General features: G+C 47.8%; 1 protein-coding gene across 1 annotated transcript in view; it reads right to left on the reverse strand.

Annotated features, from left to right (window-relative positions):
• GUCY2D (guanylate cyclase 2D, retinal) overlaps positions 1-1,757 on the reverse strand; it is a 16,890-nt gene extending 15,133 nt beyond the window's left edge. The window contains exons 1-2 of the mRNA XM_006151765.3: positions 1,007-1,757; positions 617-921 (exon numbers count right to left, since the gene is read on the reverse strand). Coding sequence (XP_006151827.1) covers positions 617-921; positions 1,007-1,757 — 1,056 coding nt within the window. The remainder of the gene's footprint in view (positions 1-616; positions 922-1,006) is intronic.
• Positions 1,758-12,991: the final 11,234 nt, after the last annotated feature.

A 12,991-nucleotide genomic window follows, 5' to 3' on the forward strand; every position in this document is an offset into this window, starting at 1 on the left:
CTTTCCCTCCTCCCATTGATTATCTCTTCTTTTCTCCCCATTGGCTATTCTTCCTCTCTCCCTATTTGCTGTCTCTTCCTCTTCTCCCATTGGCTGTCTCTTCCTTTCTCCCCATTGGCTATTCCATCTGTTCTCTTCACTGGCTCTTCCTTTTTACAGGACTCAGGCTTTTCTCTCACTATTGGCCAATTCTAACCCTCCATCACCTACAGATTCTCTTTTCCCCTTCCTCTTGGTAGTCCTGAATATCATTTTAGTCTCGTCCATTCTCCTTCCTGCTCTCTTGAGAACACCAGCTGCTAATCGGTAGACTGTATGTTGCTGTGGTGCTGGAAATGGGCTTACTTTTGAGCAGACTGCAAGAGATACTGCAGTTGAGAGTTCATCACAGTCTACCCCGTGGAGCTGGGCTTGACAGGTCTCATTGCCTACTCTCTGGAGGCAATCCCTGTGCACTAAGATCCCCTAAACAAGACCAGAGCTTCTACATGACCCCGAAACAACAGAACAGCTAGAGCTGCTCCTCATTGGCGCCATTCTCCTCTCTCCCCTTTGGCTATCCTCTGCCCTCTTCTCCTGCTGCCGTGCCCCCTTCCCGCTTCCCTGGTCCATCTACCTGCTGCAGATTGAGGTCAGGGGGCAGCTCCTGGTGCTCTTGGGCGGTGCTCAGGCTGTCCAGCACACTGCCCCCCTCGGGACAGTGGCGCGTGAGGGTGAGCACAGCATCGTGGGCCTTGCGAAGCTGGGAACTGTTGGCGAGCGCGGCCAAGGCCTCCGGGCCTGGGGACAAGGCGTAGTGGAGTGCATCGAAGGGCAGGAAGACCAAGGAGCCATCGACCAGGCCCAGTTCCTCTGCGGCCTCCAGTAGGCAGCGCTGCTCTTCCCCGCCCAGCAGCACGGAGTGCATCACCATGATCACTACTGCGGACACGGAGGCTTGGCTCACTGCGTGGCCTGGCTGCCAGCAGGACCCGCCCACCTGGCCGCACCTTGCAGAGGGGCCTACCTCTGACAGTGGGTCCATCCTGGACCCTCTTCAGGGCTTCCCGGGCGCCAGACAGGTCCGAGGACTCCATGGCAGTCACCAAAGTGACAGGCAAGCCTCGGGCCCGGAGTGCTGTGGACAGTGCGCGTCCTGCCTCCACCCACAAGTCCTGGGGGGCGGTGACCAGGGCCACTCGTGCCCAGCGGAATGCACGAAGGAAAGTGTAGAGGGCATCAGCAGCAGGGGTCACGGCTGGGGCCGAGGTGTCCGCCGTCAGAGTCCCAGGGCAACTCCAGGGCAACAGCACGACCCCAGCTTCCTGGGCTAGCAGTTCGGCTGGCCGACAGGCCGCGGCGTTCACTGGACCCACTAGGCCAGAGAAGCGGGGCAGCGCGGAGGACACTGCCCCCAGCGAGCCTGGCGTCCCGCACGGCTCAGACAGCAGCGTGACCTCGAAGCGCGGACTGCCTTCCAGGGCAGGGTCTCGGTTCAGACGGGCAGCAGCCAGACGGGCAGCCAGGTCCGGGTGGGCCCGCGCAAAGATGGGATCGCAAGTCCAGGGGCCTAGCACCCCTACTTTGAATACTGCGCAGAGCGTGGAGGGCGGCAGGAGGATCAGTAGGAGCAGGAGCCGGAGCCGGAGCCGGAGCTGGAGCCGAGGCCGTGGCCAGGGCAGGGCCTGGGAGAGACCTGGCAGGGACTGTACCCACCTTACGGGGGCGCTGAGAGGGGGGTCCTGAAGCCCACCCGCTAGGAAGGCGCAGGCGGTCATTGCCGGCTTCTGTAAACACAGACCCTGGCGGTTGAGACCCTCCAGAATTCCTTTAGGACACTCCCCCAAACCCTCAATTTCTCAAAGCCTGACTACCCGTGGGAGGGTCCCTGTTCCCACAACTCCCTCATCAGGTTTGGACGACTAGATGGGGGCCCAGGGCAAGGCCTGGAAGTCTCCACCAGCTCCCCACTTGTCTGCCCCTCCCCCTACAGCAGAGCCGTCAGGGCTCTGCGGGGCCCTGCCCATGCCCTCCTATAGAGCCCAGTTCATGTGGAAGGGTCTTTACCACTCACCGGAAAGTCCGGGGCTCGGGCCCAGGGCCCGGGTGAGGGGTCACAGGGTCGATCCCCCCTTCTGATGCCCTCCCACAGGCCTCACCTGCCGGCCCAGCCCAGGGCGGGGGGTGTGGGAACAGCAGGCCAGAGCACTTAATCTCCCCAAGCTGATTAGGGTCCCTTAATCAGGCAAGGAGGGGCGGGCTAGTGGAGGATGGGAGCCCCTTCCCGCAGGGTCTGGCAGCCAGCCAGATCCTTTCCCCTCCATGTCTCCCCACCCCCCACCACAACCCCAACCCCAGCACAAAATCAGCCGCAAATCCTCCTTTCAAATGGCTGTCACATTGCCCTCCTTGGCCAGGAAAATGCCAAGATGCGCCCATGGTCACCTGTGGACAGTCCCAGAGTGGGGATTCTCTTGGTCCGATTTCTTCCAATCTTCTGTTTCCAATCTGACCCTGCAGTTCAAGTTCCATCCTTTGGAGGGCAGTCTACAGCCCAGAGACCAAACCCAAACCAATACGGTTGCCCTTCTCTCGTCTGCCCACTCTTGGTGCCCTGATCTCCACTTCTTCATGTATATATATATAAAAAAATCCCTTCGGGGACCAGCAGATGGCATAATGGTTACATTGCTGGACTCCCACATAGTCAACCACGGTTCCAGTCCTGGACCTGGCAGCTTAAAATTCACACTAGGTGCGTGTGTGCCCAAGATCCCGAGAGGAGAAAGGAGAAGGGATTGCACCATGTCCATCCCTGCTGGGGGTGGGACTGGGGGAGGGACTAGGGTTGGTGATTTCTCACTTTCTGTCTTTCTGAGGAGCACACACGCCCTATAGCAAAAATCTCTCTCTCTAAAAAATCAAAAGAATAAAAAATCTCTGTTCTCACTACGATGGTTAAGGTGCTGGACTCCCACATGGTTGACTGCAGTTTGAGTCCTTACCCCGGGCACTTTTAAATCATGTTGGGCACTGTGCATGTGTGCCCAATAATCCTGAGAGGAGAAGGGATTGTGCTATGGCCAACCCTCAGAGAGTGATTTTTCACTTTCCCTTTTTTTTTTTTAGAGAGAGAGAGATTTTTTTGCTATAGGGTGTGCCAGAGAGACTGAAAGTGAGAAATCACCCCCAGGGAGGATGGCTGCAATCCCTTCTTCTCTATTCTCTTCCCAGGACTTGGGGTACACATGCACCCAGTGTGAGGTTCAAGCCACTGGATCCGGGACTTGAAACACAGTCAGCCATGTGGGAGTCCAGCAACGTAACCATCTGTTCATCTGGTGGTCCCCTTTCCCTCTCTAGCTCTCTTTTTTTTTTTAAAGAGAGATTTTTGCTATAGGGTGCTTGTGCTTGCCAGAGAGATAGAAAGAAAGAAATCACCCCCAAGAGGGGATGGTCATGCCACAATCCTTTCTTCTCCATTCTCCTCTCAGGATTTTGGGTACGCATGCATACTCACCCAGCGCGGGTTCCAAGTCGTCGGGTCCAAGACCTGAACCACAGTCGGCTACATGGGAGCTCGGCGACATAACCATTGCACCATCTGCTGGTCCCCTTTCCTTCTCTTTTTATCTCTCTGTCTCTCTCCTCTCCAGCAAGTACACACACCCTATAACAAAAACCTAAAAGAAAAGAAGCATCTCTGCTGTCACGGACCTTACATTCTCCGTGGGGTTAAGGATAATAAGCAGATCAAAGGTAAAATACATAGCACGTAGGGCAAAGTATGAGAGTCTGCTCACTGTATTTGGGGATTTTGCATATACCCCAAGTACTTTATAATTAAACTTTTTTAAAATGAAAAAGATGCACATGTCCGACCCGTAGTAGGGTCCCCAAATCTAGCCGGCATCCATGTTCACTTACTTGGGCCTGTGCTTCTCCCCTTCCAGAAGAGTTTTTTCCCCACATGCCCCTTCTTCTAACACAACATCTCGGCTTGGAACTGTGGAAACGCCACCGAATCCTTCCATTTCACAGATGATGAGAATGAGACTCAGACCCTGATGTGGCTCAATTGACCAGCACCCAGTTTTCCTGTGGGGCCCATAGATTAACAGGTAATATTGGGTCACTGGGAAAGTCATGGCACATTTTTGCGTAGAAAAATAGGAAAATATGTCATGACTTTCCCCGACAACGACCCGATAAGGATAAGGGCAGATTTTTGTGTTTTTTATAAGGTTTTTTTTGGACCCGTAGATGGCATAATGGTTACGTCGCTGGACTCCCATGTTGTCGACCATAGTTTGAGTCCCAGACCCGGTGGCTTCAAAGTCTCACTGGGCGCATGTGTGTGCCCAAGATCCTGATGGAGGAGAAGGGATTGTGCGGTGACCATCCCTCCCCGGGGGGTGATTTCTTGCTCTCTGTCTCTCTGTCTCTCTGACTAGCACACATGCCCTATAGCAAAAATCTTCCCCCCTCCAAAATTTATCATTTTAACCATTTAAAAAAATAATAGACATACTTTATTTATTTTTTAAAGAGGTTTTACTTTAGGGTGAGAGAAAGAGACAGCGAGAGGGGAAATGGTCACGCTGCACTCCAGTTTCCATTCTCTTCTTGGGATCTTGGGCACGCACGCACGCATGCCCAGATGAGTTTCAAAGCCACTGAACTGCGGTCGGTCATGTGGGAGTCCAGCAATGTAACCACCATGCCATCTGCTGGTCCCCATTTTAACCATTTTTTAAGAGTACAATGTGTGACATTTTTATTTTTAAAGAATTATTTAATTTAATTTAATTTTTTATTATTATTATTTTCCAGTTTGATCAGAGAGAGACAAGAAAAAAAGAGAGAGAGAAAGTGAGCCACCAGGTCTGGGACTCAAACCACGGTTGGCCATGTGGGAGTCCAGTGCCCTTAACCACCACACCACCTGCCGGCCCCCAATGTGTGGCATTTTTAAGTGTACAGTCACATTTTGGTGCAGCCATCACTACCATCCATTTCCAGAACTTTTTCATCTTCCCCAGTTGTAACTCTGTCCCCATTAAAGACTACCTTCCCACTTCCCCCTCTCCCCACCCTCGGGCAACACCATTCTTCTTTCTGTCTCTATGAATTTGATTAATTTAGATACATTGCATAAGTAGGACCATACAACTTTCTCCTTTTGTGTCTGGTTTGTTTCACTTAACAAAATATTTTCTTTTTTTTTTTTTTTTCACTATAGGGCGCGTGCGCTCGCCAGACAGACAGAGAGAGACGTAGAGACAGAAAGCGAGAAATCACCCCCCAGGGGGGATGGTCACGCCGCAATCCCTTCTCCTCCATTCTCCTCCCAGGATCTTGGGCACGTACGCACACGCGCCCGGCGTGAGTTTTAAGCCACCGGGTCCGGGACACGAACCGCAGTCAACTACGTGGGAGTCCAGCGACATAGCCATTTCGCTAACTGCTGGTTCCCACTTAACATAATATTTTCAAGGTTTACCCCATGTTGTAGCGGGTATCAGAGACTCATTCTTATCTAAGACTATCCACTGCATGTATACCCTGTGTTTCATGGATCCATTCATTCATCCACAGACACTAGGGTTGCTTCCACCTCTGGCTATTGTGAATAAGGCTGATAAGAACACACAAATCTCTGTTTGAATCTGCACTTTCAGTTTTTTGGGATATATACGTGGAAGTATAGGGGGCCAGTGGGTGGTGTGGTGGTCAAGGTGCTGGACTCCCGTATGGCCCCTCGTGGTTCGAGTCTCAGACCTGGTCCTTGCTTCCTCACTTTCCCTCTCTCTCTGATGAGTGCACACACCCTACAGCAAAATTTTTTCTTTTTTAATAGAGTTGTTGGATCATATGATAATTCAACATTTAATTAATTGAGAAACTGACATACTATAGCAGCTACACCATTGTTTATTTTTTCTTTTTTTGGGAGAGGTTTTTGCTATAGGGCTCATGCGCTTGCCAGAGAGACAGAAATCACCCCCCAGGGAGGATGGCCACACCGCAATCCCTTCTCCTCCATTCTCCTTTCGGGATCTTGGACACGCACGCACACGTGCCTGGCCTGAGTTTAAGCCACCGGGTCCGGGACTCCAACCGAGGTCGACTACATGGGAGTTCAGCGACATAGCCATTACGCTCAGTGCTGGTCCCTACACCATTATTTTTTTAATGAGAGAGACACACACACAGAGAGAAACAGATATTTTTGACAGGATCTCACCACGGTGCAATTCTCCCACCCCAGCCCTCTGGTTAGCTAGGATTGCAGACACATGCCACCACCTGGCCTGTTTAGGTAGGTTGGGGATTCCAGCCTATGCCAACACGCCCAGCCTCACACAACAGAGCTCTCTCACTTGACCGTATTATTTTATATTCAAAAGTCAGAATATTTTAATCAGTCCTGGTCCTTCTGCGAAGACTACACGGCTAGCCTCTGGCACCACCCTGCCCCTCCCCTCCAGTGACCCACACCCCAGAGTTTGTGTTTCTGATCTGTTGCCTGCTAAATTTGTACTCAATCTGTAAAGTGCTGAAACAAAACACGCCCTCTTACTTGAAGGGCGGGGCCAAGTCTTAAAGTAGCAGCCTGCTGGAGTTACCAGAGGTCAGAATTACATTAAATCCAGGTGCTATAAATAACCTCAGCTGCAGGTGGGGCTCTCCCTCTGAGAGGGCGGGCTTTCTCTCTTTAGAGGGAAAGGAAAATGTCTTTTTTTCCCCCGGAATTATTAAGACCTTCTCGTGCTCCCCATAAAGTCGTGAAATCTGGAGGGGTGACAGAAGGAATGAAAAGTTTCTGTTTGTGGTTTTCTTGCAACACCAGCTAAGGAAGGAGGATTCCCTAAATTTAAAGAAGACAAAGCAGCTTTTGAAACCAATTTCAGAGTAGAGAGCAAGTCCTGGGTTGAGGTATGTGTGGGTGGGTGGGTGTGTGTGTGGGGGGGAGGTCCATTTGATCCTAAAATAAATGATTCGAGGTGAGCTAGAAAAGAACACTGAATCTAAAATACAGGACGAAAACCAGGATTCCATTCATAATAGAGAATAATGAGGTGGGAAATGTATCATTTTCCAGAAAAAAATGCATATTTCTTGTACAAATGAAATCACACAAAAATGCACAAGTAAACAATATGAAGATAACCAGGGTTAACCGTTTTTACAAATGTGCATATGGGGACCAGCCAGTGGCACAATGGCAATACAACTGGACCCACATGAGGAAGGTCCTGGGTCCTGGGTTGTGGGCCAAGACCTCCATCCTGGCTGAGTCTGGCTAAGGTTGAGGGTGGACTGAAGGGTGAGGATCCTGTTAGGGATGTCTGACTCTCTCTCTCTCTGAGTCTCTCATGGAAGAAAGAAATAAACTTTAAAAATGAATATATGGGGACCAGCAGATGGCATAATGGCTATGTCGCTGGACTCCCATGTAGCTGACTGCGGTTGGAGTCCCGGACCCAGTGACTTAAACTCATGCCAGGCACAAGTGTGTGCGTGCCCAAGATCCTGGGAGGAGAATGGAGGAGAACGGATTGCGGCATGGCCATCCCTCCCGGGGGGGTGATTTCTGTCTCTCTGTCTCTCTGTCTTGCTCTGTCTTTCTGGCAAGCACATGTGCCCTATAGCAAAAACCTCTCCAAAAAGAAAAAAAAATGAATACATATGAAAACAGATAATTTTATGTACTGCTCTACAGTTTGCTTCTCTGACTAAAAATATTTCACTTGAGGCCGGCCCCATGGCCTGGTGGTTAAAGGAGCTGGATTCCAAATGGCGGAATGTGTGGTTCCAATCTTTCCCCAGTGACTTGAAAAACAGGTTGGACACGTATGCATGCCCAAATCCTGAGGGAAGAGAAAATGGAAGAGAAAGGAATGTGGCATGACCGTATCCCACTGAGAAGTCTTTCTCCCCCTCCCTCTCTCTCCTCTCTCTGTTGAGCAATGTACCCTCTGATAATTTTTTTTTTTTTTTTTTGTTAGGGGAGGGGCAGCTGCATAATACAGTCTTTCAGAGATCAGGATCCCACACAGCAAACTCGGGTTGGGGTTTGGCCTGGGGGAATTGAAAAACACCATGCATTCCCCAAATCCTGACAGGATGGAAAAATGGAAGAAAAAGGACTGAGACATGACCTTGTCCCCTTGGGCACCCCCACCCCAAGAGCACATACTCTCTGGCAATAAAATAATAAAAACAAATTTAAAAAGATATGGGACCAGCAGAGGTATAATGGACTCCCACATAGTTGATGGCGGTTCAAGTCCCATACCTGGCGACTTAAAACTTGCACCAGGTGCATGTGTGTACATGCCTAAAATCCCAAGAGGAGAACGGAGAAGAGACTGCAGCGTGGCCATCCTCCCTGGTTGATTTCTCGCTTTCTGTCTCTCCGGCCATCACACACACCCTATATCAAATTCTCTCTAAAGAAAAAAGAATTTTTTAATATTTTATTTTGTAATTTTATAAAAATATAATATATTTACATGGTTCAAACTAAAGTAAACAAAGAATATGGTGAAAAATCTCTCTCCTGCTCCTGTCTCCTGTCATCTCAGTTCCCCCAAAAAGGGAGCCAGTGTTAGATTCTTCTCTGTCCTCTGGAGATCCTCATGCAAATGCAAATATTTCCTTATGCTCCCATTTTATCGATTTTTTAAAAAGTTTTTGTCATAGGGTGCATACAATTGCTGGAGAGAGACAGAGAGAGGGAAAGTGAGAAATCACCCCCAGTGGGATGGCCACACCACAATCCCTTGTCCACCATCCTCCTCCTGGGATTTTGGTCAGGCACGTGTGCACATGCACCCGGTATGATTTTCAAGCCACCAGGCTTGTGACTCAAACCCTGATCCACCATGTGGGAGTCCAGTACCTTAAACACTGTGCCCACTGCCAGCCCCATATATTCCCATGCTGACGGAAAAGGTAATGCTGTTCTGTGTCTTGCCTTCTTAAGATAACTTGAAAATCTTTTGTTTCTTTTTCCATAGAGAGCCAATAATAGCTGCAGTATATGCCATTCCAGTTCATGGTTGCTGTTAGCACTGCTCCAGTGAACAGCCTTGTACGAACTTCATTTTACATGTGTGCAAAGTCTATCCGCAGCGGAAATTGCAGGGTACATATACTAATTTGGATCGATGTTGCAAATTGTCTACTATTGAGTTGATTCCAGGTTACACTCGCATCAGGGATAACTAGGGAGTCTCTTCACCCACAGCCTGGATTCAGAGTGTGTTTTTAAATGTTCCAATTTGATACTGGGGAAAAAAAAGGCATACAAAGAAAGAAGAAAGAGGTATTACAGTGTAGTTTAAATTTGCTTTTCTCCTTATGAGTGAGGCTGAACATATTTTCACATTTGTAAGTCATTTGCGTATCATTTTCTGAGAACCATTTATATCTTCACTCATTTTTTTCTATTGGGTTATCGGTCTTTCCCTTATAAGGGAACTCTGTAAGTTTTTAGAGTTATATAAATGTTTGGAACAGGCCAGCCCCATTGTCTAGTGGTTAAGGAAACTGGATCCTTCATGGCTAACTGTGGTTCAAATCCCAGTCCTAGTGACTCGTAAAGCACACTGGGTACATGTGTATCCATACCCCAAATCCCAACAGGACAGAGAAATGGAGGAGGGATTTCAGCATCATCAGGCCCCATGGGGGGAGGGGGATGCCTTCTTCCTCTCTTTCTCTCTCTGGCAAGCACACATGGCCTCGGGCAAATTTTTAAAAATAGGAATTAAGGGCCAGAAGATGGCATAGTGGTTAAGGCATTGAATTCCCACATGGGCAAGTGAGGTTTGAGTCTCAGGCCTGGCAGCTTGAAAAATCACAACAAAGAAATACATAAATAAATAAATGTTTTAAAAAAATTAAAAGAAAAAATGTTTGGAAAATACATATTTGTGATATGATTTGAAAAAAAAAACAGTTTATGGAGCTTATTAATTACTTACAATTTCAGTATGTTTCCATCAAGCATGTTTTTAAATATATTCTTCTTCATTCTTAACTGACCTTTGGGGAACCAGCAGGTGGTTTAATGGTTATGTCGCTGGACTCCCATGTGGTCGACTGCGGTTCAAGTCCCAGACCTGGCGACTTGGAACTCAGGCCAGGTGTGTGTGCGTGCCCAAGATCCTGAGAGGAGAACAGAGGAGAAGAGATTGCAGCATGGCCATACTCCCGGGGGATGATTTCTTGCTGTCTTTCTTTGACAAGTGCACACGCCCTATAGCAAAAATTCTCTTAAAAAAAAAAATGCCCTTTGGATTTTAAGTCATTATTAGAAAAGCACAGGTTATAAACAAATTATTTAATATTTCCTCTCTGACCTCCTTGGAGTTTATCCCGATATGAGATGTCAGGCCTGGATTCAATTTTGTTTCATTCTGGCTGGCTGCAGTTGGCTGCTACCATTCATTGCGCCCTCATATGTATCATAAGGAGCATTCCTGGACCGCCTCCTTTTCCACTGATCAGTCTATTGAGTAAGAATGAGTACCATACTGTTTTCACTACTGAAGTAGTGAAAACACTTCCTCCATGAAAGACAGAGAGAGCACAGAGTCTTGACACCATCATCCCCCCCTTCCTTTAGTCAGCCCCAAATCCTGGACATGCAACACCCGGAACACTTGGAAGGTCTCTGGATGCGAACATGGAACCTTGAAATGTAGGTTAGCATTGTGTTTTACTGCTGTGCTTCCCTCTGGCCCTGGAAAGGCTAATTTTTGTTTGTTTTTTAAGAGAGATTATTGCTATGGGGTGTGTGCACTTGCCAGAGAGACAAAAAGTGAGAAATCACCCCTGGGGGGATGGTCACACCACAATCTCTTCTCCTCCGTTTTCCTCAAGATTTTGGGCACACACGCACACATGCCCAGAGTGGTTTAAGCTGCCAGATTTGGAGCTTGAGCTGGGGTTGACTATGCGGGCGTCCAGCAACGTAACTATTACACTATCTGCTGGTCCCTCAAAAGGGTAATATTTTAAATTAACTGATGAAATACTCCCCAATCTCTACCTCATTGCTCTTCTTTTCCAGAATTTTCGGGCTATTCTATGTTAATTTTTTTTTTTTTTTTTGAGAGGTTTTTGCTATAGGGCGCGTGCGCTCACCAGACAGACAGAGACAGAGAGACAGAAAGTGAGAAATCACCCCCAGGGGGGATGGCCACTCCACAATCCCTTCTCCTCCATTCTCCTCTTGGGATCTTGGGCATGCACGCACACGCGCCCGGCGTGAGTTTCAAGCCACCAGGTCCAGGACTGGAACCATAGTCAACTATGTGGGAGTCCAGCGACATAGCCACTATGCTAACTGCTGGTCCCTATATGTTAATTTTTTATAGCCCTTATAATTTTTCCTAGTTAAAGAAAAAGATTGGGCTTACTTTATTATTGTGTTAAATATGTAGATGAATTTATGCAAATTCATATTTTTGGTATTGAATCTTGCCATGCAAGGATATTTGTTCTTTCTTTTTTTTTTTTAATTTTTTTTAAATTTTTGCCTAAGTGCGTGTGAACTTGTGTGTGTGTGTAGGGGGGGGCAGACAGAGAAAGTGAGAGGAAAAGTGAGAAATCACCCTCCAAGGGGGATGTCCATGCCACAGTCCCTTCTTCTCTGTTCTCCTCCTGGAATCTTGGGCATGCATGCACACATGCCTGGCATAAGTTTCAAGCCACTGGGTCCAGGACCTGAACTGCAATCTGCCATGTGAGAGTCCAATGACATAACCACTACACCATCTGCTGGCCTTCCTGTAATGGTTTAAGCTTTTCCTTAAATAGGTTTGATGTTTCTTGTTATGTTTCTTAGAAGATATGTTATCCTTTAAGTTGCTCTTCTAGTTTCTTTTCTTCTTTCTTTCTTTTTTTTTTCTTTCTTTTTTTGGAGAGGTTTTTTTTGCTTTAGGGTGCGTGCGCTCACCAGAAAGACAGAGAGAGACAGAGAGACAGAAAGTGAGAAATCACCCCCTGGGGGGATGACAAAGCCGCAATCCCTTCTCCTCCATTCTCTTCTAGGGATCTTGGGCACGCACGCACACGCACCTGGTGTAAGTTCAAGCCACCGGGTCCGGGACTCCAACCGCAGTCTACTATGTGGGAGTCCACCAACATAGCCATTAAGCTAACTGCTGGTCCCCTAGTTTCTTTTCTTCTATTATATATCCTCTATAAATTTTATTTTTTATATTAGAGGGTGTCTGACATAGACGAAAGAGAGAGGGCACCCCGAGTGGGGTCTGGTCACACTGCAATTCTTTTTCTTCCATTTCTCCCTTCTGTCAGGATCCTGGGCAAGCACACACCTGCCTAGTGTGTTTTTCAAGCCTCCGGGACTGGGATTTGAACCCTGGTCAGTCACATGAGATCAGGCTGCCTCCACATAGCACCCAACCACTATGCTACAGGGTCAGCTATATTCTATCTTCTAACTGACCATTGTTGCTAATTTCTATTTCTCACTTTGTTTTAGATATTTCCTGTGTTTTTCAGATATAGATCTACTTTATTTCCATAAACAGTGTTTCTGTGTACATATAGCTAAGAATCTCTTTTTTTGGGGAGTTGGGGGGAGAGTTGTTTTTTTTTTTTCTTTTTTTCTTTTTTGCTATAGGGCATGTGGGCTTGCCCCATAACTTTTATATGCACTGGAAATTAAAAAAAATTCATGAAACTCACTTTATTGAAGTATTTGCTTAAAGGGTCAGGAGGTGGTATGGAGTTTAGGCAGCTGGACCCCACAGAACTGACTGCACAGTTCAAGTCCCAGACTTGGTGACTCAAAAACACACCAGGGGTGTGTGCGTGCTTGCCTAAAACTCCAGAGAAGAGAATGGAGGAGAAGGGATTGTGACATGGCCATCCTCTGTGGGGGGGAGCAGGGCGTTCTCACTTGCCTTCTCTCTCTGTCTCTCTCCGGGGAGTGCACATGCCAATAACAAACTTTAAAAAATAGAAATAT

The sequence above is a fragment of the Tupaia chinensis genome, unplaced genomic scaffold (assembly GCF_000334495.1).
Source record: "Tupaia chinensis unplaced genomic scaffold, TupChi_1.0 Scaffold000330_1, whole genome shotgun sequence".
NCBI lineage: Eukaryota > Metazoa > Chordata > Mammalia > Scandentia > Tupaiidae > Tupaia > Tupaia belangeri.